The sequence below is a fragment of the Elephantulus edwardii genome, unplaced genomic scaffold (genome assembly GCF_000299155.1).
Source record: "Elephantulus edwardii isolate Elephantulus edwardi_28Jun2011 unplaced genomic scaffold, EleEdw1.0 scaffold00013, whole genome shotgun sequence".
Lineage (NCBI taxonomy): Eukaryota > Metazoa > Chordata > Mammalia > Macroscelidea > Macroscelididae > Elephantulus > Elephantulus edwardii.
The window spans coordinates 15,041,453-15,063,934 of record NW_006399763.1 but is presented as its reverse complement, the minus strand read 5'-3'; the positions used below and the strand labels follow the sequence as shown (position 1 = coordinate 15,063,934).

Genomic DNA, 22,482 nt, shown 5'->3' with positions numbered 1-22,482 from the left:
TCTGTTGATGTGCTGCTCCAGTCGTTTTTGGATAATCTTCAGTAAAATCTTGCTTGCATGTGAAATCAGTGAAATTGTTCTGTAGTTTCCGCATTTGGTTGGGTCGCCTTTCTTTAGGATAGGAACAAATATCGATCTCTTCCAGTCAGTTGGCCAAGTGGTCGTTCTCCAGATTTCTTGGCACAACTTGGTGAGCATGTCCTAATATAATATAAATGCTATGTAAACAGCACTTTCTGCTCCCTTTTAGTCTTTGAAATTTTGCTTTAACCATGTAATTGCACCTCACCCTACCCCCCTCCAAGATTTTCAGTTGAATCCACAGAGGCAAACCCACAGAATCCACGGATATGAGGTCTAACTGTACACCCTATAGGATTCCCCTCACAGAATACCACCTATTGGTCAACCTACTTGAAGTTTATATATGTTAGGACTTGATGTTTGAATCCACCAGGTGCTACAAAAAAGATGGACAATCTCTTCCTATACAATTTACAGTCTCTGGAAATCTGCTGGAGAGTCAGCTATGAGTTGATTCCTATTCAACTGTACAAAACAACAACACCTGATGTCTATTAGTAAGAGATTGTTTTGAACAGCACTAGTAAAGCAAATTCCATCTATATTTTTGCAAATTTCCACATCCAGTTTTGAACACTTCTAAAATGTGCCAGTTTAAATAAGCATAGCTGTTACACAAAGAAAATGCAATTTAAACATGAAAAGTCAAAATGTCCATCTTTAGCCTCCTCTGAAATTATTATAGAAGTGAACCTAAAGCCATAAAGCAAATACAGTAAAATATTAACCATTGTTAAACATAGATGATTTGTTTAGGAATATTTGTTATACTATTTGTTATATTTGTCTCAACTTTTCTATATGTTCGAAAAAACTATAAGTTTATCATATTTTTAAATAGTATTTTTCTACTTTAATTTCGCTCCTAAGAATAAAAAAGATAAATTGTCTTTATCTGTGAACTCACTACCATTGAATCTATTTCAACTCATAGCAACCCACCATCAAGTTGCTAAGACTAGAAATCTTTAAGGGGAGATACCGCTCATCTTTTTCCTAAAGAGAGACTGCTGAATTCAAACTGCTGATCTTTTGATTACCAGCCTGACATGTTACACACACTCTCTTTTTCCTTTTGTTTTTTTTAAAAAAAATGTTACGTAGTGAGCTCCGGTGGCCTAGTGGCAAGAAGATGCACTGCAATCCCAGAGGCGTGTGGTTTGAATCCACCAGATGCTCTGCTGGAGAAGGAGGGGCAATCTCCTCCTGTACCAGTCAGATCCAATTTGACAGTACACACACAAAAAAGAATAAAAAAAAAAGTTATGTGTCTGTTTTAAACCATAAAAAGCCTAAAAACACAACGTAAACCAAGATTCTTTATTTTCTTGTAAATTGATTTTCATTGCTTATTGGGTTTCCACATTTTCAATTTCAATCACATTAAATCCTAATGTTTGTCATGAATAATTGAAACTTTTAATTAAACTCAAGGAAATATGAATTCAAGAAAGTAATTTAAGTCACCTAAACCACAATAAACTTCAGAAAAATAATTGCACATGGCTTCAAGCGATCATATTTGACAGCACAGATGTAAAGGTTTGCTACCATTACAGAACATTCTACTGAACATTTGCTGTTATAAAAGGTAAAAAAAAAAAGCCACCCTGACACACAGTAAAGGACTCAGCTGCTGAATGAAAAGGTGGTGGTCCAAACACAGCACCCATTACAAGAGAGAACAATATGACTGTCTCCTTTGTAAGATTTGTAGCCTTAGAAACTCTCTAGGGCAGTTCTATTCATCCTGTGGGGTCATTATAAATCAGGATTGACTCAGCAGTGGTTTTGCTTGGTAGTAAAGCTAAACAGTTTTAATATTTCTTTTCTTTAGACTCTGAGTTTCTTGACGTCACATGTCTAACTCCAGTGTTAGCAATGCATACTAAATGTACTGAAAACTGAATACATTATTAAGATCTAGAGAAAAGATCCTCATACTCATTCCACAATAATGGTTTTATGTGAGTATGAAGATCCAAGGGGGAAAAGGTAGAAACAGAGGGGTGAGGCTAGAGAGGGAAGGGTGTTTGTTAATCATAGGGTTGCACAATTTGATGGGTTGCACGGCTAATGAAATGGGAAGGATCTTTTGTGAAAAACAAAGTATTTAAATTTTGTAAATAAATTAGAATAAAATTAAAACTATAAGGAAGGACAATATATAATGATTTTAAGGCACACTAGATCAAGAATACATAACCTTATTCAACATTTATGCACAAAATGTTGTTGTTGTTGTTGTTGTTGATTGCTGTTGAGTTGAGCAGACTCATCGCAACTCTATGAACAAGTTCATAGTTTCCAGAGGCATGTGGTTTAGGAAGTGGATGCCACTCCTGCTTCCAAGCCTGTTTTACAAGTGGGAGCTCTACCAAATACTGTCCACATAAGGAAGTCGTTATTTGATATCCCCATGGCACAAGGTTCAGCATCACAGCAAACTCAGGTTAGTTCATACAGCACATTGACAAAGAGTGATGTACAAAGTGGAAGAATGTTCCTCCAGATATAACAATACTAGTCTCACTTAGCAGTGGTTAGCTAACATAATTTCTGTACATTTATAGAGTTTGCAGAGTTTGGGAAGTAGATGCCACTCCTGCTTCCCAACCTGAATCAATCTGGAAGCTCGTCCAAATGTTGTACGTGATGAGTAACTATTATGGTATTTGACACAACTATAGCACAGTGTTCAGCATCACAGCAATTCCAAGTTTTTCAGTTCAACAACTAAACAAATGATTGCTATAACACTTAAAGAATATTCATTCTAAAATTAATATATTTGTCCCGAGGACTGCAGTCTCCAGGTCAGCTGCAGACCCAACCTCTCACTACAGGATTTTAAAGACACACCCTTTAGCAGGCCTCCACCCTTGGTCAAAAGTTCAACTAACACCTGCTTTTTTTTCCGGGGTGGGGGAACGAGCAACACAGCTCAAACAGGACCCAAAAACTTCCCTTACGTGACTGCCATCAAGACACTAAAAGCCAACTCCTTTTCATATGCTACTCAAATAATTAACTCAGCATACAGTTAGGTATGGAAAAAGTATGCAACCCTGATTACACCCTTCCTGATTTGAAACTATGCAAAATACCTAAAACAACAGTTAACTAATGAACAAATAAATAAGTTTTAAAAAGATCTAGAGAAAAGAGGTGGTCTGTTGAGTAAAGATTTGTACTGCCCACCCAAAGTCAAGTAGTTCAAATCCACCAGCTGCTCTGTGGGAGAAAGATGGGCACTCCGTTCATGTGAGATTTACAGTATCTGAAAAACCTGCTGTGGGGCCAGCTATGAATTGGCACCAAACTTGACAGCACATAACACCACAAAAAAAAAGAACCTAAATCTTTACAAAGTTTATTTTTACTGTCAATACTTTTGCCAGTGTTCACTGTTAACATACACTAGCTCCCTCCTCTCAGCTATCCTTTTGAAAATAATCAGAGATTAAGGTGTATCATACTTACCACTTAGTTCAAAATCTGTGATCACTTGAAATTTGTTTTTGCAAATCAAAGTACTAGGATATATATTCGTACCATAGAAAATAATAAACTGTCAGTATTTCTCTCCCCACCCAGCATTCAAATGAAGAACTCTAAAAGTTACACTGAATTTTAGAGACTGGGGGGGAGGGGGGAAACAAACACCAAAATTCTTACATTTCATTTCAGTCTCTCCATACTTCCCTCCAGAGGTTTTGGATGCCTGGCAGTTATACAGCAGCCAGTAAAAGCACCAGGGCATACACTACCTGCCTCTAGCTAGAACTCTCGAATTCTCATATCTACACTGTTCAGCTACTTACTAAAACACGGTTGTAGGCTGTTTCTATTCATGCTGCTTCTAACAAATAATAAAAACTGATTTTTCCAGCCTTTTTTTAAAACTATGACACTAAGTTTAGCATTAGGAATTTAGAAAAAATATTTCTTAGGAATGTAGCTTCTAGCAAAAATTATGTTCTCATTTGCCCAAAGCTTATTTAAAATTACTGCTTTGGTGACATGAATATCCCTTCAGAATATACACTATTAAAGTGCTTAAATTTGGAAAACATCTGGCATGTTGAGTTATTTGGGAGCTTGTGGTTTAAAGCACATTGTTTGAGGTGGTGTGTTTGGAAAGAATTCACTTATCATTCTCAGCCTTCATAGAGAGCTAGCCCTGAAAACAAATGTATGTGGTAGTTCACTGCTACCATAGAGAATCAATAGCCATCTATTTAATTTGCTAAGACAATGTAAATTAGTAACTTCCAGCCAGATGTGCAATACACACATCAAACAAACTGCAACCTGTTCATTATGAAAATCCTGTCAACACACACAGAGCCACTTGATGACATTTTGTCTAAGACAGTTTCCACATTTGCAGCTATAAAAATTGTTCTACGAATTTTTATACAAAGAATTAGAACTGCAGAGTCACAAGATAGTAATCAATTTCAGCTTTTCATCTTGTGCGCTTGTGTCTACATGCTTCTGCATGTTTATTTCTATTTTCATTTGGCAGGATAAAAATGTTCAGGAAAACGCATGTTATACTATTTTTCCTTTTATAAATGATTTATTTATCCTCATTACATCTTTTTAATCTGATACAAAGCTGGTCGTCTAATTCTGCAGTTCTGAAGAAGTACGTAAAGTGAAAAATGGCAGAGTAAACACAAAGAAGAAAGTACACTTATTCACTGGAAAACAAAACAGAATATTTCAAAATGACTCCAAACATAAATTAAGTTTGCCCATTGGGAGGTCTAACTCGCATTCTGATCATTTATATGGGTCTGTGTGACTATATACCCTGCTGTTTGATAAAAAATTATTACTAACCACAGGCACCCACCAGAGAACACAGTGTATGTGTAAAGCTTGTGATGTCTCAGACATACAAAGTACTTTCTTAAAGAGTGGCCATTTCCTTTCCATGGGAAGCCAACGTGATTTTTCACCCTTTGATGCTTCTGCTTCACAGAGTGGCTTATTTTATCAATTGTGCTTTGCCATTTTCTCTTATATTTATTTTTATAATATGACAAACTACATTTCTAAAATAAATGGTTTTGTTTCATGATGCCCAAAATATTGGTATGCCGTCAACTCTATTAAAATCCACAGCCTCCTTGCTATTACCAAATCTAATAGTATTTACTTTAGCACTGCTTACTAAAATAAGAGAAATATTCTTCTTAATAATCAGCTATTATTCTTGAATACTGAATCCTCATCTAAACCAAATTCATTTTCTATGTCTACTGAATTATATTTTCTTATTAAACAGAGCACAGAGTAAATATTCTTATTGCCAAGAATATTTCCCCTCTACTACATTTTTAATCTGGCAATTTAAAACATCGTGAAATTAATCTAGTTCTTGTTTAATACAGCCAAATAGCACCCTTAGCATTTGTACTAAGTGCTTGTTGTGTCAATGCTTCCAAAGTAAATAACTCCAGAGGTCCCTTTAAAAGCAAAATAATTTCAACCTCTATTTTTAAAATAACAGCAACTACGCACACAATAGAGTTCTTCAAAAAGGCTTCAGCACTAAGCAATTCCACTTCCACGAACACAGAACGTGCTTTCTTCACCAGCCACGCACCAGGCCACGTGATCAGCCTGCAGGCCACACCCGCAACTAGAAACGTTTACTGTTTTCAGAACGAAAAGGCTCAAATGCTGGAGCCCAAGCCCCGCCCGCAGGTGGCCCTGGAGCCGCAGCGCGACGCACAGGGCCTGGGCGCGCGCCTACACTTCTAGCCATTAGATCGGGTCCTTTGGCTTTCCAAGGGTAAAATATCAGACCCTCCTGAAAACTCAAACCCTCTTTGTAGCTCAGGGAAAGAACCACTCTCTCAGAACTCTTCACTTTGATTGGAGACTCTGGTTAAAATTAAGAACTTCAAACCCCAGATTTGAAAAAGTGAAACAGATGTCCTGTTTGTTATCCATAAATGGCTCCGTACGCCGGACCCTTTCCACCCACTCCACCACCCCACCCCCACCCCGCACTTTCTGCTGCATTAAGTTTTTTATTCAATGCAGGGTTGGCTTTAAAAGGGGGGGGAGAAAGAATAGAAAGCAAATATAGGCTGTGGATGGAAAAATTCCTCAATCGCTCTAGAAAAGAACAAGGGCTGTCCCTTTGAATAAAACAAAGCTCTGGCCCTGCTCCCCGCGCCTCCAGCCCACTCTGGCCCGTTGCCGGCCGGCTGGACTCTCCGGGATTGGGCGTGGGGATCCCAGACGGCCACTCACGTGAGGACGTAGTTGACGCTGACGATGCAGTGAGGCCTGGACGAGCGGCTGTTGTGCACGATGGTCGCATAGCTCTGCACCCACACCCAGCCGCCGTGCTTCGCCAGGAACCTGTAGTACTTGGTGGTCACTTGGCCCTTCACCAGCACTGTTGGGGGAGCGGAAACAGGGGATAGTGAACGAGCCTGCCTCGGGTCGCCCCCAGGTGCAGCCCCTGCTGGGGGAGCTGGGGTCCCTTTGTAGACCTAATATTTGAGTCCCATTGGAAGGAGGAACAGAGGAATTCTCCAAGTAATTGATTGTCCAGTTAATCTGCATCGAGTCCTCCAGCACTCCCCCACCCCACACCTCTCAGGGGATGTTCACGTGGCGGGCCCTCACTGGGCCGATTGCTTCAACTTGAGCAAAGTGGGAAACACCTCAAGGGTTTCCAGCTGCTTTTTTTTCTAACTACAGAAAGTGGAAGGGTCTGAGCAGCTAAACGCCACTGCTCACGTTCTCTGTCCCGTGAGTTTATGCTCAAAATCCTATGTACAAGCTGAGTCCAGTCATTGCGTAAGGGGTCTGGTTGGCCTAGGGTTTTGTTTGCATCCTTTTTTTTTTTAATTTAGGTTGTTTATTTTTCATTTCAATGAACATCTACAGAGATTTTGGGATTCCATTCATTCATTGTTGCACCCTTCTCCCCGCACAAACCCCCTCCCCCCTGGCCCCCATTTGCTCCTCTCCTTGAAACGCAAAAGAAAAACTCCCTCATTGATACACAATCCCCCCCCACCTCCCCAAACCCCACCAACTAGCCCCAAATGTAATCCACTCTACAACCCTCATTGCATACTCCTACGATAAAAATAATGCCCTAAAATATGTTTGCATATTTTGGTAAGGCTGGGAATCCTGAAGGGAAGGAGGACCTCAAACCCGCGGGGTGAGGTGGGGCGGGGAATTCGCCCAAAACGCCCCATAGACCTTTGTGAGCACCAGCACCTCCTATCAGCTCCACCCGTCCGCTTCCCATGGGCGGAGACCGCACCTCCCACGAGCTGAGCGGCGCATGCAGGGCCAGGTGGACGCTTACACAGGTGGTGCGCGCAGCGCAGGTGAAAGGTATCGCAACCATGCACGTGGTGGTACAGGGTCTTCTCGATCAAGTCCTGAGGCTCATACCCTGTCAACTCTGCCACCCTAAAGAAAGCAATGCCCGCGGGATGAGTGCAGGATATAGTGTTTTCCTCCCCGCATCCTACCCCTACCCTGCCCCAATGCAAAATGGACTTAGAGGATCTAAAGGAAGTTCTCCATCACTGGGCAAGGTCAGGTTCACCCCCCCACCCCCCACCCCCCGCTTCCTTGCAGGCCCACCTGGAGTCGAGGAAGATGAGCTTCATGTCCAAGCTGGCACGGAACATGAACATATTGCTGTGCAACTTGATTTCCGTGACCGCGCTGGGCGGCAGAGAGTGGCCCACGGCCACCAGACCCACGTTCTGGTAGCAGCCGTCAAAGGGAGACATGTCCAGGCTGTACTGTCGGATCTTCAGGTAGCCACTGCAGTGAATGACCTGCAGCAGGGGAGCAAGAGTCAGCCACAGCCACCTTGCACCCAAAAAAGTTGGGGAAAGGGTGAGTGAAACGTCCCGCAGCTGTGGACTCTGTGCTGGCCACGACCTGCACTGGCCACGACCTGCACTAAGGTGTCCAAAGTCGTCGCTGGCCTTCTGAATGTCTCAAGGGGGCCACTCCATTGCTGCACTGACTGCCTAGGAGTCAGTGAAAGTGCAGGAGTCAGAGTCCAGTCAATCCAAAGGCATCTTATGGTCAGGTCAGGACCTGGAACTGCACTAATTTGTAGAGGGGCTTCAGGCCTTTTGTTCATAGGGTCGCTATGAGTTGTGTTCCACTCGAAGGCAATCAACAACAACAATTTTAATAAAGAATCGGTTACGTATTCTACGGGTTAGAATCGAACTCTATGAGTATGGATGTTATGGACGATTTCAGGCGTTTTCCAAACTCTTGAGGTCCACCCATAGGCTCCAGATTAATCCCCCCAGAATTAAAAAGCATCCCGACTCGCTCAGATTTAGTCTTAAAAGGGTAATGACCCACAAGGCAGTACTTTGACACTTTGGGCAGCACCCTCAAAAAGGCTACAGGTAACTAACTCCCACCCACACCTCCTGCTCATAGCCTCCATGCCGCTTGGAGGCTTCCAGCTCAGCCACGCACCTTGTAGCCACCGCAAGTGAGGCCCGCATTCCTCTTTGCCAAGACACACTTCATCCTCAGGAAAAAGGAGCGCTCAATCTCATACTCTAGGGAAGAGGAGAAAAAAGGGGGTGCAGGGTGTGAGATAGGGTGAAGGGGGGCACAGCCTTGTACAGCCTGTAAAAACTAAGGAAGGAGATAGATGCCTTAAAGCAGGCTGCAATGGGTCAGAGTGTGGGGAGCATGCCTTTACCCTGCACGAAGTGAGAATGGTAGGGCTGGTGGGCTGTGAGTACCGCGGTCATCTCGTCATGGTCAGCTGGGTGAATGTATTCGTATATACTGTTCCCGGTCAGTTCAACCTGTCAAGAGGAGAGTATCACTGTCCTGTGATGATGGGCTGCTCCATGGGAGGGGGGCTGGCAGATTAAGTCAGAGGTTCCTGGGGCAAAGCTGGGGCAGTGAGGATAAAAGCGGGAATTCGGGAGTCAGTCTTAAATTCCAATTTCAATTCCTACTTGCTATCTAACTTTCTTCCTCCCCCCCTTTTTTTTAATCTAAGGAATTAAAACAATAACAGCAACTCCCTGGTGATATTTTGGTAAGGATATCTTTATACAAGATAAAGCATATCACTGCTTCTCAAAGTGCCTAGCTTCTAGTACAGATGCAAAAAACGTAGCCATTATTTTGGCTTGGAGTAGAAGTTAAAGGATAAAGGAAGTAGATGAATGAGGACACTTAAACTCTTTTAAAGATTTAAATCTCCTCTCTGAGTTGCTTCCAGCATCAGCATTGCAGAAATGAAAGTCAGTCAACAGTTCTTGCTATAAATGTAAAGACTTGAGGCTGATAGTATAGTCCCCTCCTCCGCTACCTACCTGAGAAAGACCCAGGTGGACTGAAGCAGTCTCTGAGATGTACATGATTTTCCCATCTGGCGCCACAACGAAGATGAAGCCATCCAGGGTCTGAGGAGGCAAAAACAGAGAAAATGGAAACCCTTGTGGGCCACTCTGGATAAAATGGGAAGGAGAAGCAGACGTTAGAGAGGTTCAATTAGGAGTGCATAGAAATAAAGTGAAAAGGGACTGGTGGGCAGCAGGGTATATAAAACCAGTCACAAGAGTCCCCTGCTTTTGTTCATTTTCAGGCTGTGTGTGGGGACTTGCATGCAGCACACTGGGAGAGATCTAGAGGAAGTAGTGGGAAACCTACTGCCCTCCAAGAGACAGGATTCACCAACATGGACATATCTGCGACATATCCACACAAACACTGTTGGGGAGGGGGAAATCATTGCCTGCAATAAGAAGTGGCTTACCATCTCGAGGAATTGTGACTGAAAGAAAAACCAGAATGTCTGGTGTGAGTCTGGTATCAGACTCCATATGGCAGCAGCCTATAAAAGAAAGAGTACTAGCTAGGTCTGGGGAAGATTCATTGCAGCAGGCACTGGGAAGAAGATCTGACAGTGTGAAAAGTTTGGAGACTGATGGGAAGTAGCCAATGACTCTGGAAAGATTCCAGGAGAATGAGGTTTAGGAAACAAGAGGCTTTACAGGCAGCAAATCCATAGAGTAGTGCTATAGTGTGTGTTTACACTGGTGCATCAAACTGACAGGCTCTCCAAGAGGAAAAGTATTGGACTTTCACTGTCCTTTTATCTTTGTGAATGAGGCCTCAGTCCAGCCAGTGCAGACAGGATGAGCCAGTCCTGCTCTCAAGAAGCTCAAAATCTAGTGGCCTGGAGACAGATGTGTTAAGCAGACAGTGCTGATTTTTGAAGGGGGGAGGGTGGAATCAAAGATGCTTTGAAGGTGCTGATGTTTGCCCAGAGCCTCAAAGATGAAACTTGGTGTGAAGAGAGGGAGAAGGCAGAGTGATGTTTTCTTGGGTGATTAATTTGGTGTCATGAGCATAGGGATGCGGAATCATACCAGAGTTCGATTTGGGGGGACTGGGAATGATAATATGAGGAATTTTTATAAGTATTATATTCCATTACATTTTTTAGCAAGAGAATAGAATGATTAAATGTGTTTTGAATTTTTACTTGCTTACCCCTAGCAAAGTACAAATGGTGAGGTATAGGAGGAAGGAGTGGGAATGAAATGATTAGAGCAGAGTTGGTAAAGCCTGAATTCAGGAAGTCACCAGGGAATTGTGAGGGGTAGAGATCTCATTCAGAGATGGTCCCGGCTTTGGAATTCTTGCTATTTGGTGACAGAAAGAGAAGCTGAGGCAGTCTTCTAGGCTTTAGGGCATTGAGAGCCTGGGGACACTAGATTGACAATGTAAAGAAGTTTGATATTTTGTATTGGGGATGGGTTGTCAGGCAGAGGGGAGTGGAGAGCACTGTCTTGAATATGCTAAACTTAGGAGGTTGCAGATTTCCTTTGGGATGTGTATATTTGAGAGTAGGAGAAAAAGATCTAGAGCTCAGGAAGGGAGTCTGGATTGTAGATTCTAGCTGCCATTGTGCTCATATGAGAAAAGGGGGTGGGGAGGGTGGGTAAGATTTCCCAAAAAGCCTAGAAAGCTGGAACTTGGGAGAAACTCCAGCAGTTACAGGTCAGGCAGTGGTGAGAAAATCAGAGAGCCAAAGGAGGGAGGACTCTGGGAAATGTTGCTAATAAGACACATGGAGAGGAAGAGAATGCCAAGGAGGGGCAATCAGCCCTATCCCCTCTCTCTCTGCGATTGAATGTCACCTTCCCAGTAAGCTTTCCTGGTCACACCATTTTAAATGGCACAACTTAAACATAGTCCTTCTCCTTATTTTTTCCCATAGGGCCTACACAACCTGGTACCTACACAGTGTAGTGTTGTGTGCTTGCAAGTTTACTTTTCTTAAACTATAAACTCCATGCGGGCAGGGCTTTATGCCCAACTCTGAGTTGGTCCACTCATATATGTAGAATGAACTAGTTCTGGTAAGATAAGAGATAAGCACCTCATACAAGTTTTGAGAATCAAAATACAATGAGACAGCACATGAGGTCAGCGGACAAAAGAGACAGAAGAAGACAGGAAAATGAGAGGCTCCCACGCAAGGAGCGTGTGGTGCACTGGAATAATAACAAAGGGGGTGCAAGGTAAGGGACAAGTGTCAAGCCTAAAAATGCCACTGGGAGTTTTTCTATTCTAAATATTTGCTCTGTGACTTAAGCGGGCAACGGGCAATTTAAAATGGTGTGCACTGCAAACACCTCGGTAATGGAGGCTCCGCATTGGTTAACCTCATTAACTTGGGGTGTGTATGTGTGTGCTGGTGAGAGAGTCTGTGGCGTGGGTTGGTCTGGGTGAGGGCATAAGGAGAGAGGAGAAAGGGGCAGGAAGTACTGGGAAGGGATGAACTAGGGCGAGTTGCAAGGGAAGAGCCAGAAATGTTTAAAGCACCAAAGGGCATTTCTACCAGATTCTTGTTATTTACTGTGTAAATTCTTGACTTGGGGCAGGTCTGCAGGCCAGCCTCTGATGCTCCTTTCCTCCAAAGAATGGTGTCCAATGGCTTTCTCTCCCTCACTAGGCGCCCTGACAGTACCTTACTGGCCTCTCTACTAAACAACCATCCCCTCATTGTCACCTTGCTTTCCTCTCAATCACAGAAGGCACCATCACATCAAAAAAAGGGTTAAGAGGCTAAATATTTAAAATGTAAGGAGGTGTTGGAATTGCAGAAGGGCTGAGTGCAAGCTGCATCGCTTGGAAAACAAGAAGACCCGCGGAGGGCCAAGCACCCGCGCCCCGTACGCACATGCGCTGGGCGGCCCGCGCTGGTACCTGGAGCAGGTGGGAGCCCAGCTCACGGCCCACGTTGTCCAGGGGGCTGGTCCGACTCGAGTGACCCCACGCTTCACCAAGCCCTGTAGAGACACAGAGATACTGACGGCGTTGGAACTAGTCCTTGGGTTCTGTCTACACAGACGACAGAAGAGCCGCGGGGTGTCCCTCCTGGGGCACACCCAGGGCACTAGCGCGCAAAAGGTACATTTTGCCTTTGCCTCCGCCAAGCTTCCCAAGGATTAGAACTAATACTGTCTCCGGGTCAGAGCTGGCACAGCGTCCCGCCCCCCAGGACACCAAGTGGCCAGGAGGGGATCCAGACACTGCATCCCAGCCTTGGGGTGAGTCCACGTAATATGTTTACAAAAATGTGGGACATTTGCTTTCTTGCCCAAAGTTTTCATTATCATCCTTATGGTGAACCTAACATACCCCACATCCCGCGAGTGCCTCTGCCGCCGGACCCCTGGACACGGGGCAGCTGGCCAAGTCCAGCGGGGATCCCTGGCCCACTTCCTGATTGGCTGGCACGTCCTGCGCCTCTCTCCTCCCCGCAGTCTCTGACATTCACCTCCTTCAGACAAATCTTCGTGCTTGGGAATGGCTTCCAGCCCCTGCCTTCCTGGGCAGGCCCTCCTTTCCCCTTCTAGCTCCTGACTTCACAGTCGCATCAATCCTCCCACCAAAATAGGGGGTGGAGGGGAAATGAAGAAGAAAGGCAATGTGTCGCTGGCTTTTCTTCGTTTGAGGCAAAGGCTCCTACTTTGCTATACCTTTCTTCCCTTCAGGATACAGAGAATGATCGCGGTTTTTCTATCTTCCAGATGCATCTCCTATTAGCAAAGACTGTCCCTTCCTGTTCTTAATATCAGGACGCTAGCGTCTTTCGAGGTTTTGCAACTAATCTTCCAGTAATACCTAAAAACCTTAAAACATTCAAACCTCCTGAGCAGAATATTTAATCATCATCATAATAGTAACGTATAACAAATTATATGGACTCAGAATTATAGTTTCTGTTTGCAGAAGAAACATTTCAAGCAATGCAGAAGACACTTGGATACATCGAGCTTAAAGCACATGTGGTAACATCTGACAGTAGTGCAGCTGCTGAAAGTATTTTAACTAGGTAGTGAGTCCTTTTCCGCTTCACCCCATTAAACAAGGCTTAACATGACCCAAAAAAAGTTATTTATTGCGTTTACGAGCAAATCACCCTGAAGTACACACCGACAAACACACTTTATTGTTGTGTTATGTTGTATTATGTGGGAGAGGGCGGGTCTGTAGAGTTGGACTCTAACGGTGTTCGCCAGGAGCTGCTTCCTGAACAAGCAATCAAAGCCCAGAGAACCAGTAACCACGAGCGCCCCTGAAGTGTGAATCGGGTCTTTCTGGGTGTTTGCACATCTAAATAAATCTAACGATTTCCAGGCCCCTCTGCAAACATCGGTGCTCCCGCCCGCGCGCGGGCTCCCCTCTCTCCCTCCCGCCTCACCAACTCCTCCTCCTTCCGCCTGCCAGTTTGCCTCCCCAGAGTGACTCGGTCCTGGTCCCTCTGGTCCTCAGGGACCGCTCCCTAAGAACCCTCGCGCGGACACAGCCACCTGCACACACCCCTCTCCGTGATATCTTCCCTGCACTCCTCACGTTCCACACTGGGGTCCCTCTCCGTGGTTTCAGGGAAGGCGTACTCATTCGCCTTTCCCTCCTCTAACCTACAGAGACCGAAAAGAAGTGGATGTCAGGGGATGTCTGGGCGAAGGGACGACGCTTCAGGGACAGAAAAGGGCGCGAGGATGCCAGCCTTGGACGCGCATGAGCCCAGCAGAGGTCTGAAACCCCAAAGTGTCTCGGCTCTACAGCCGGGACTCCCCAAACAGGGCAAGGTCTCGTCATCCCTCTGGGAAAGTGTTCTGAGGCTCCCCTAAGTGTACGAAAGTTGCATTCGGGGCCAAAAAAAAAGAAGAAAAAGGAAAGAAAAGGGCTCTAGGACTCTATTCTAAAACTATAATGGGCCCCCAGAGTGATCGCAAAACGCTCTGGCTCAGCCTTCCCACCTGAATCATTGGCCAATCCCCCTGGCCAGCCTTGAGGTTAAACACGGTTCCGAACCCACCCGCGCAGGCCCTGGCTGCGTGTTGGCCTAGGTTGTGGCCTCATTAGTATGCGCCTAGGAGGGAACAGGAGACTCCTCCAGGTTAATAAACAGCCGGGCCTGGAGCAGGTTAACTGGAGACTCTCTGACCCTTCCCCGTCTCCTCCCCACCTTTTAAGGAACCTTTTCTTTCACGGAGTGTTGCTCCTCTCCATGTTCTGTCGAAACCTCCGTCCCAAGGTTGTGTCTGAGTTAATGTTTTCTAAGGCTCTGGTAGCCTGGTCTACTGGCAGGCTTTCCAGGGCCTCTTCGCCCTTCGCAGTGCTGGGGAGGCCGCCCCAAAACTCGGTAAGGGAGCCCCCCACTGACCCTGAGTGCACCGGGGAACCCCTCCGGGTCCCCTGGTCTCCTGCCTGTGGTGACTCAATCCCGCACCCAATTTCCGTTGGCGAGGGGGTAAGCTGAGATTTCGTTTCTGCACTTGACCTACCGCAGAAAATTCGTAAAGCCTTTGATTGTCTGTTTAAAACGAGGAGGAAACCAGCTCCCTTTTCAGCGGGATTACAGTGGGAACAAGATCTAAAGATTCTCTTGTAATTCGGAGATGCTGGGGGAACTGAGGTTTGCACAGGAGAAAAGGAGCTGTGTAGGGGAGGCGATAACTAAATCGGGTTTTAGACAAAAGGATTTTCCCCCAGCTAAAGTGGCAGAAGACAAAGGAAAACATAATCTATTTTGGAAGATTTCCAAGATATGCCACATTAACTTTAGCAGATAAATTTTGCTTCTCCCCGGCCCCCTCTTCCCTCAGAGCCTGCTTTACCATATTTACATAAGTAGCATTAGAAGGGATGTGTCTATTATGGATCTAAAGGGCCGGCTCTCACATTTCATGTGAGAACGCAGGGAAGTTGCACTGTTGCTTTACCCTCCTTGCGAGGTTGAGCCATTTCCATTTAAATACCCCCTGACCCAAGGATTACCTCAATGGACTGGCTGCGCGGGTTTTGTAATTTCCTGAAAATGAGATTTCGATTTATAAAACAAGAAACCAATTAGTAACCAAATGAGGCGAAGTAGATCCACTAAAATTGACCTAATCCCACAGGCACCATTTAGGCCGGTTCTTGGCGAATGAATGATGAGCCCCCGTCTAGCGTGAGCTCAAAGTCTCATCCAGCTGTGTTATTGCAAGCAGCAAAAATAAATTGATCGAGCTTTTCCTTCGGAATGAATTGCATACCCTTGACAAAAATATAGATTACAGACCAGGCATCATCCCCCGCTTCACTCAGAAAGGAAGAGGAGCGAAAAGAATGGTGTTCTACTGTTTGGTTGGTTTGGTGGTTTTATTCCCCTAAAATAAATAAACGTTATTCTACAATTGACACTCCTCCCCTGTGCACTACTTTCCTGAGCCTCTGTCTCCTCGATTGATTGTGAAACGGTTTTCAGGTGATACGGGAGCAGGGGATGGTGCTGCCCCACGATCTGACCATGATCTGGTGGCTGTAGAGAAAGCCACCTGAGGTCATGCTCCAGATTTCAGTGGGATTTGGCCCAGTCACTGAGTTTTCCATAGGCCTGAGAGAGAAGCCTGGTCTAAGAGAGTAATTTCAAATCTCGCGTTTGGTGCCAGAGACGCGTCCTGGTAGAGTGCGCATCACGGAAACCTTCGCCTGGGTAGAAGCACCAAGCCGCACGGCTGGGCTCTCCTTGGACCGTGGAGGCGAGAGCCCCGCACCTGCACCGCGCCCTGCGAGCCGTCTCTGGTGGGAGGATGTTTTCTTGTGCCGAGGTGCATCTGTCTTCAGGAATACCTGCGGTCCTCAATAGAGGGTGTGGCCTGGACAAACGTCGTCGCTCCAAGCTGTCCAAAGCCCAATGTGTGCAAAGCGTGGGCCTCCGCCCGGGTCGACTGCCTGTGACTCAAAAGGCAGACTCCGTGGCTTGCTGGTGTGGCCCGCGGGGATACAGCACCATTAGTGTAAGTCGGGGGAGGAGACTGCAGGCCCAGCGGGGAGCTGCCTGCCTGAGCCCAGGCTTAGACTCCCTAGTGGGACCAGAGCCTGCCAAGCTCAAGCAGGGAGGACGCAAACTGAAGTCCTACCGGGCTGGAAAGATCCCACCAGAGCCCGAGAAAATCGTGCAGGCAAAATGCACATGAGGACGACAGGCATATAGTGTATGACCATCGAAATGCTTCAAGGGCGACACTGAGCCTTGGAGCCCGTCGGGCCAGGCCTTGGCGACACTGCAGCCCTGGGGGCGCAGACGAAGGCGACAGGCCGCCCGGGATTGCCGCACCAGCCCTCGCTCGTGGGAGCCACTCGCTCCGGCGGGCTTGCTGCTCAAGGTTCGGCCCCGGCACTGAGCTGGGGGCGGCGGAGGCGGCGGGCGCTGGCCGGCAAGCTTTCTCCAAGCGCAGAAAGGTGCGCAGAAAAGACCCCTGTGGAGCTCAGCCGCGCCCTTTTCCGAGCGAAGTGCATCTCCCGCAGCAGCCTTCGGGAAAGCGAAGGTGCGCCGGGCGACACCCCTGCTCCTGGGCCCCGCGCTCTCGCTCCTCCTGGCTGCGCCCTGGGGGCCTCCACGAGTCTGGAGGAGCCACCCAGGGGAACGGCTCGGGAAGGTGGGGCTACCTGCCCAAGATGGTTTGCCCCGCAATCCTCAAACACCAATTTGCCACGTTGAGTGTAACACTCATGTCTAAGTAACTGAATTTTCTTCTCCTCCCTTTTTCCCCTCCCCCCGCAATCCCCAAAATGTATCATTCCAAGGATCAAGGACTGTCGATGGGTGGCTCCCTGAAAGTACGTGAGCGTCAGCCGGGTCCACACCTCATTGTCTTTAATGTAACTGGCCCAGTGGACAGAGAAATGGGACACGAATCCACTCAGAGTTTTCCGTTAAGAAAGTTCGGATTTTATTCACATTTGTGTTTCCAAAAGCTCAAAGCTGTTAAGTTAGAACTAGGGGGAGATCCGGCTTCTAGAAATCGAGGCTAGTTTTCGCTTCAGGTAGGCAATTGTATACGGTTTCGGTTATTCTTATTAATCATCTCTTTTAAATTTTTTTTTCCTTCCATTGATCTGATCTACAATTTCTAGCACATAAATCTGCTTTGCAAATGCAGAGCTTGGCCTTTAGTTCTGCACATCAAAACTAGAATTAAACAGAGAAAACCAGCATGGAGCGTAAACTGTGCCTAAAGGCTTTTAAATGAGAAAAACTTCTGTAAAAAAATAAACACTGAAACCTAATGCTCAATCATTTGCCTGAACAGCAAGAAAAACAGCTTTAAATCATGGATCCACGTGGGAAATGGGGCCTCTTCTTGGCTTTCACTTCGTGGCTTCAGAAAAACAATGTCATTGAAAATTTAGCTCTTAAGGTGAAAAGTGTCTATGGAGGTTTGTTTAATCACACCATTCCTCTCAGCCTTTAGAAAAACTCTTTGTTGAGCAGTAATACTTTCAACTTTGTAATTCTTTTTGTTTTCTCAAAAACATCTCGACAATTGAATGGTAATGTGGTGTTACTGAGATTCTGAATGGCTTTAAATCTGAAAACATATTTGAGTCGATCAAAGAAAATTCTGTAAACTGTAACTCCTAAAACATTTTTAATAAATGTATGTATATAAAATACATGTTTCTTTGTAATTAAATTTGTATTTTATTGTACACTAATAAATTAATATTATCTGTCTTTTTTTTAGTCCACCTTTTAGGGTATGATAACATCAAGAACTTATACATATCTAGATGTAACTTTTCCATTACAATTCAATTTTAGAATAAAATATTACTTAATTGGAGAGATGGAGTTAAATGACTTTGCAATAATCTTCCCTGTTTGTTTTTCTTTTACACTATGAAATCTCTTATCTAATGTTTTATTTTTAACAAATTAAGGCTCTTGCTCTTTTCTCATTTCCTGCTCAATAGTTCCATTTTGTCTGTTCAAGAAAATAAACTCGCACACTTTGTCTACTCAAGTAAATAAACGCAGAGATGCAACCAGACAAGGAAACGACTAGATCCTGAATACTAGACGTATACAGCTATTGTGGGAGGAAACAGTGAGCTATATTTTTGAGGACTCTTCCCCCCAAAAAAAACTATATGTCTAGAAAGCTCCTGTTTGATGATTAAACCTACTCACCTTTTTGGCCTTAAGGTGTGGGGTATTATAAAGGAAATGGCATACCGGCAAAATCAGACCTTGTTTTGCCTATAATGAAGAAATGACACCCTATTTCCAGATGCTTTATATGGGGGGGGTAAGTTTTATGTGATGGAAACTACTACAAAGTTATCATAGGGAAATCACTGTTGTTTTGGGGTTTTTAATTGAAGACCACTATCTGCTAGGATGCAAAGATAAATCTACTAGGTCGATGCAAAGATAAATTTCATCTTCAAACTAGATGCGTCCGTTTCTTGTCACTAAACCGGCTTAAAGAGGCGCAGTGTCCCAGGTTGTCGTAGACCCCGGTTCTGTACACTGTCAGAGTTTCCTGAACCCACACCTGGCACCACCTGCAGGTTGTGTCCAGTTCTGCGATTTAGGACTCATAGGAAAGTTGGGCTTTTGTTCTGTTGTTCTTTGGGGTTTTTGAAAGAACTACTTCGGCCTTTCCGTTCTTGTCGCTCCTCCCTGGCTGAATCAGAACCTCATTGCTCGGAGCCAGTCGCTCGGATGACCCGGCCTCCCTCACCGGGCGCAGGCTGCAAGTGAGTTATGAGCTCAACAGTAGCTGTAGAAATAAATGATGTGCTCTGAGTTCGCACATCGTCCATCCCCTTCCTCCCCATAAACTCACACTCACCCACGGAAGGGACGGGAGGGAGGGGCCTAGGCCTGGAAGGTGCACAGGGCCGCAGAACGCACAAGTTGGTAGAGTAAAGCAGCCTGAGGGCACTGGCCTGACTACCAAGAGGGACTCCGGTTCTTCACCACAACTCTCTCAACAATAACAACAACAATCCACAAAAAAATCACAAAAAATCCCGACCAACAGAACTAGCTCCCCCAAATGACACCTTGAGACATTGGCCTTAAAACTTTAAAACTTTGCTTTTTGTTTTTGTTTTTTCTGTTTATTTCGAAATTAAAACTGGTGCAGTTAGCAACTAAACAAGAAAGCTTGCTCGCTTAAAAACAAAACAACCCCCCACACACACACACACACACAAAACTGGCGGAGCCCTTCGCAGGCGGCTCCAGGTCCCGCTCTGCGCCCGCCGCCCGCGCCCCCGGCCAGCTCCTCTCCTCGCTCCGCGGTTACTCCCAGCCGCACAAGCGGCACCATATGCTTTGTCTGATCAAACAGCGAGCGACATGGGCACCGATAATTGACGAGACCCGCCAGGAATCACGCAGAAAGGGAGCCCACTGAGACCGCAGGGGCTGACAAATCACTGCTAATAATCCTGTTAGGAACTGCGCGGCCGTCGGACTTCGCGATAACTTTATTTTTATAAAGTAGGCGCTGACAGTATAAAAGGCAACGAAAGCTCCTTTTTAAAAACAGAAAGCAGTGTACGTACTGGTCATTTTCCCACCAGCAATTCCCAGCGCAGCTTGAATGGGAAGAACGGGGTTACCGTGAGTCGCCCCTCCTCTTTCTTTTTTTTAACTTTCCCGGTACTTTTACACTGTGATTCCTCTCCTCCTGGGGTTTCCAGGTCAGGCGAGGAGGGCTGTTCACTGAACAGCTTTAAGACAAAACGACTATCCCACTGCTTAGAGTCTGGAGGTAGAAATGAATTCTATATTGACATTTTCCCCCTTTGGTATCTCTGATTAATTTGGAGCATGTTTTTGCACGATTTTCGACTTGGAGAATAACTATTATATTAACATGAAACGAAGTGACACTTTAAACCAAATAATGACCCTCCATTTCCTCTCTCTTTTCTTTAAAAGAAAACAAAGTCCAAGCATCCAAACTCAACACCACAGATCAAATAAGAAATTCTGGTTTGGAAATAAACAATGTTCTTTCTCTTGGATTTTTTTGTGTCTATTCATGTTATATTCTAACATTTACATTTCTAGATTCTCCCTATCTGCCAACGAAGAAAAATCTAAAATTATTTTTTAAAAAAATAAGTTTATGGTATTTGGATAAAAATAAAGGAAACTATCTGTAAAGGGATGACAACGTGTCTTCTCCTCAGTGAGTCTACTTTCATCCAGGACAGCGTTCTAGGAAGGCTGACCTGTCCCACACAGTTTTGATCATCTGAAATACATCCCGTCAACAGCTCAGAAAGTCTAACTTATAGATTTAGACAATTTTCCCACCATCCACTTGCCAACCCACCACCCAGCTCATATTTTCTATGAGAAGGCTAGCAATCATCATATAATCTTATTTTTGAGAGGGGGGGGAACTAACTGCAGAGGTAATTTCTGAAACTATGAACGTCCTCCAAAACTGGAGTGAGTTTGTTCTAAACAGACAAGAGGCAGAGTGAATTCAGGACCTATTTTGCTCAGTATTAGGCCCAATCCTCCTCTTTTGCAGAGGTATAGAGATTATTGCCTGGCTTTGCTAGCTTCCTGGGTCGGTCTATCTATACCTAGCAAAGCCATCCAAATTTGGCAGTGGTCCTGTTTTCTACTGGCCACAATTCGAACAAGAGGAATAAAAAAGAAAGTCATGTTTGCACTAGTAGTACTTTCAATTGAGACCAGGAGCTGAAGTGTTGACAAAAGCGTTGTTGGGCTGCTTCCCAATCAAACAGATCTGATGGACTGAAGAGAAAGTATTTATGGGGAAGTAGAAGCAGCCTCAGAAAGAGGATACAAACTTTTGGTTCAGGGAATCAGTTAGTCCCTCGGTCAAGGCAGGCAGTAAGAATCCCCTTCCCTTTTGCAGAGAGCACGGATGTAAAGATCTATGTAGCTCTCTGCCCATGGGTCTAGGCTCAGCGCCCGGCAAGCCCTGGTCCCCTTCTGCCTTTGAAACTCCATCCGGGCAAACCCACTTACCTTCAGGGAACACCACTCTCATTTTGAGATAACTGGTGGTCAGCCTGATTATGGATGCTTTGTCCAGCTGCGAGGTGATAGCCGAGGGCAGAGGCAGTAATTTAGCCAGTTCATAAAATTCACTGTTTTCCTTCTCCCTCCTAGTCCGGGCAGCGTTTTTGGACTTCTCTTTCATTGTGTCTAGTTCCCCCTTTTTTCTTACAACGTAAGCTCCACAGATTCATCCAAAATAAAAAAGAAACTTTCAACTAGAGACCATATCTGGCAAAAATAGAGAAAGCATGCTTTGAGTGAAGAGACCGAAGTCCTTGCACAGGAGAAAAAAAACATATGCTGGTGGCAGTAAAATACCAGAACTGCGAAACGACAGTTTTCTTGTGAAAAGCGGGGCGCGAGAATGGGAAAGTTGCTGATCCACGTAGTTGGGCCGATCCTGGGGGCCCGGAGTGTCAGATGACGGCGGCGGGACCTCTGCCGAGACAGCCCTCTCTCCGGTTCAGCTTTGCAAACCCCAATCCTTGGGAAATCGGCATAATAACCCCCGACGTTCGGTCTTCAGTCCCGTGGCCCTGGAGGCAGCTCCCAGACCCTCTGGGGGAATGGAGCTCGAAGATCACTTTTCAGGCCGCTGCGAAGACAACAGCATCAGAGCATAAAGACCTGTGTTTCCACAACCACTCACAACCCCCGCCCCCAAAACTCGAAAACCGGCCGCGAGCGGCTTCTGAGCGACTCCACTGCTCTCGCCAGATTCATGGTCCCCTTTAAGACATGGAGAAACCAGCCCGGAGTCCGAGCTGCCTGCACAGCACGCCTGCATTCCCGCACCCACCGTTTCCACATTCTCCAGCGCCCGGGAAGTTTCCCAAACAACAATACGCGGGTTTGCAAAGTCCCCGGGGAGACCTGACGCCCTGGAGGGTGCAGCCCGAGAGCAGTCATTGCAAATCTGAACACCCGCGGAGGGCTTTCCCGTCTAACTCGCGTCTCAAGTCTCAGGGAGTCTTTAAAAAGTGTCCTTCCCA

At 45.6% G+C, this 22,482-nt stretch overlaps 1 protein-coding gene across 1 annotated transcript in view; it reads right to left on the bottom strand.

The window, feature by feature from the left end:
* SIM1 (single-minded family bHLH transcription factor 1) overlaps nucleotides 1–21,811 on the bottom strand; it is a 125,355-nt gene extending 103,544 nt beyond the window's left edge. The window contains exons 1-8 of the mRNA XM_006881192.1: nucleotides 21,458–21,811; nucleotides 12,355–12,437; nucleotides 9,450–9,539; nucleotides 8,822–8,930; nucleotides 8,590–8,675; nucleotides 7,723–7,922; nucleotides 7,439–7,545; nucleotides 6,361–6,508 (exon numbers count right to left, since the gene is read on the bottom strand). Coding sequence (XP_006881254.1) covers nucleotides 6,361–6,508; nucleotides 7,439–7,545; nucleotides 7,723–7,922; nucleotides 8,590–8,675; nucleotides 8,822–8,930; nucleotides 9,450–9,539; nucleotides 12,355–12,437; nucleotides 21,458–21,632 — 998 coding nt within the window. The 5' untranslated portion in view covers nucleotides 21,633–21,811. The remainder of the gene's footprint in view (nucleotides 1–6,360; nucleotides 6,509–7,438; nucleotides 7,546–7,722; nucleotides 7,923–8,589; nucleotides 8,676–8,821; nucleotides 8,931–9,449; nucleotides 9,540–12,354; nucleotides 12,438–21,457) is intronic.
* Between the last annotated feature and the right edge of the window lie 671 nt (nucleotides 21,812–22,482).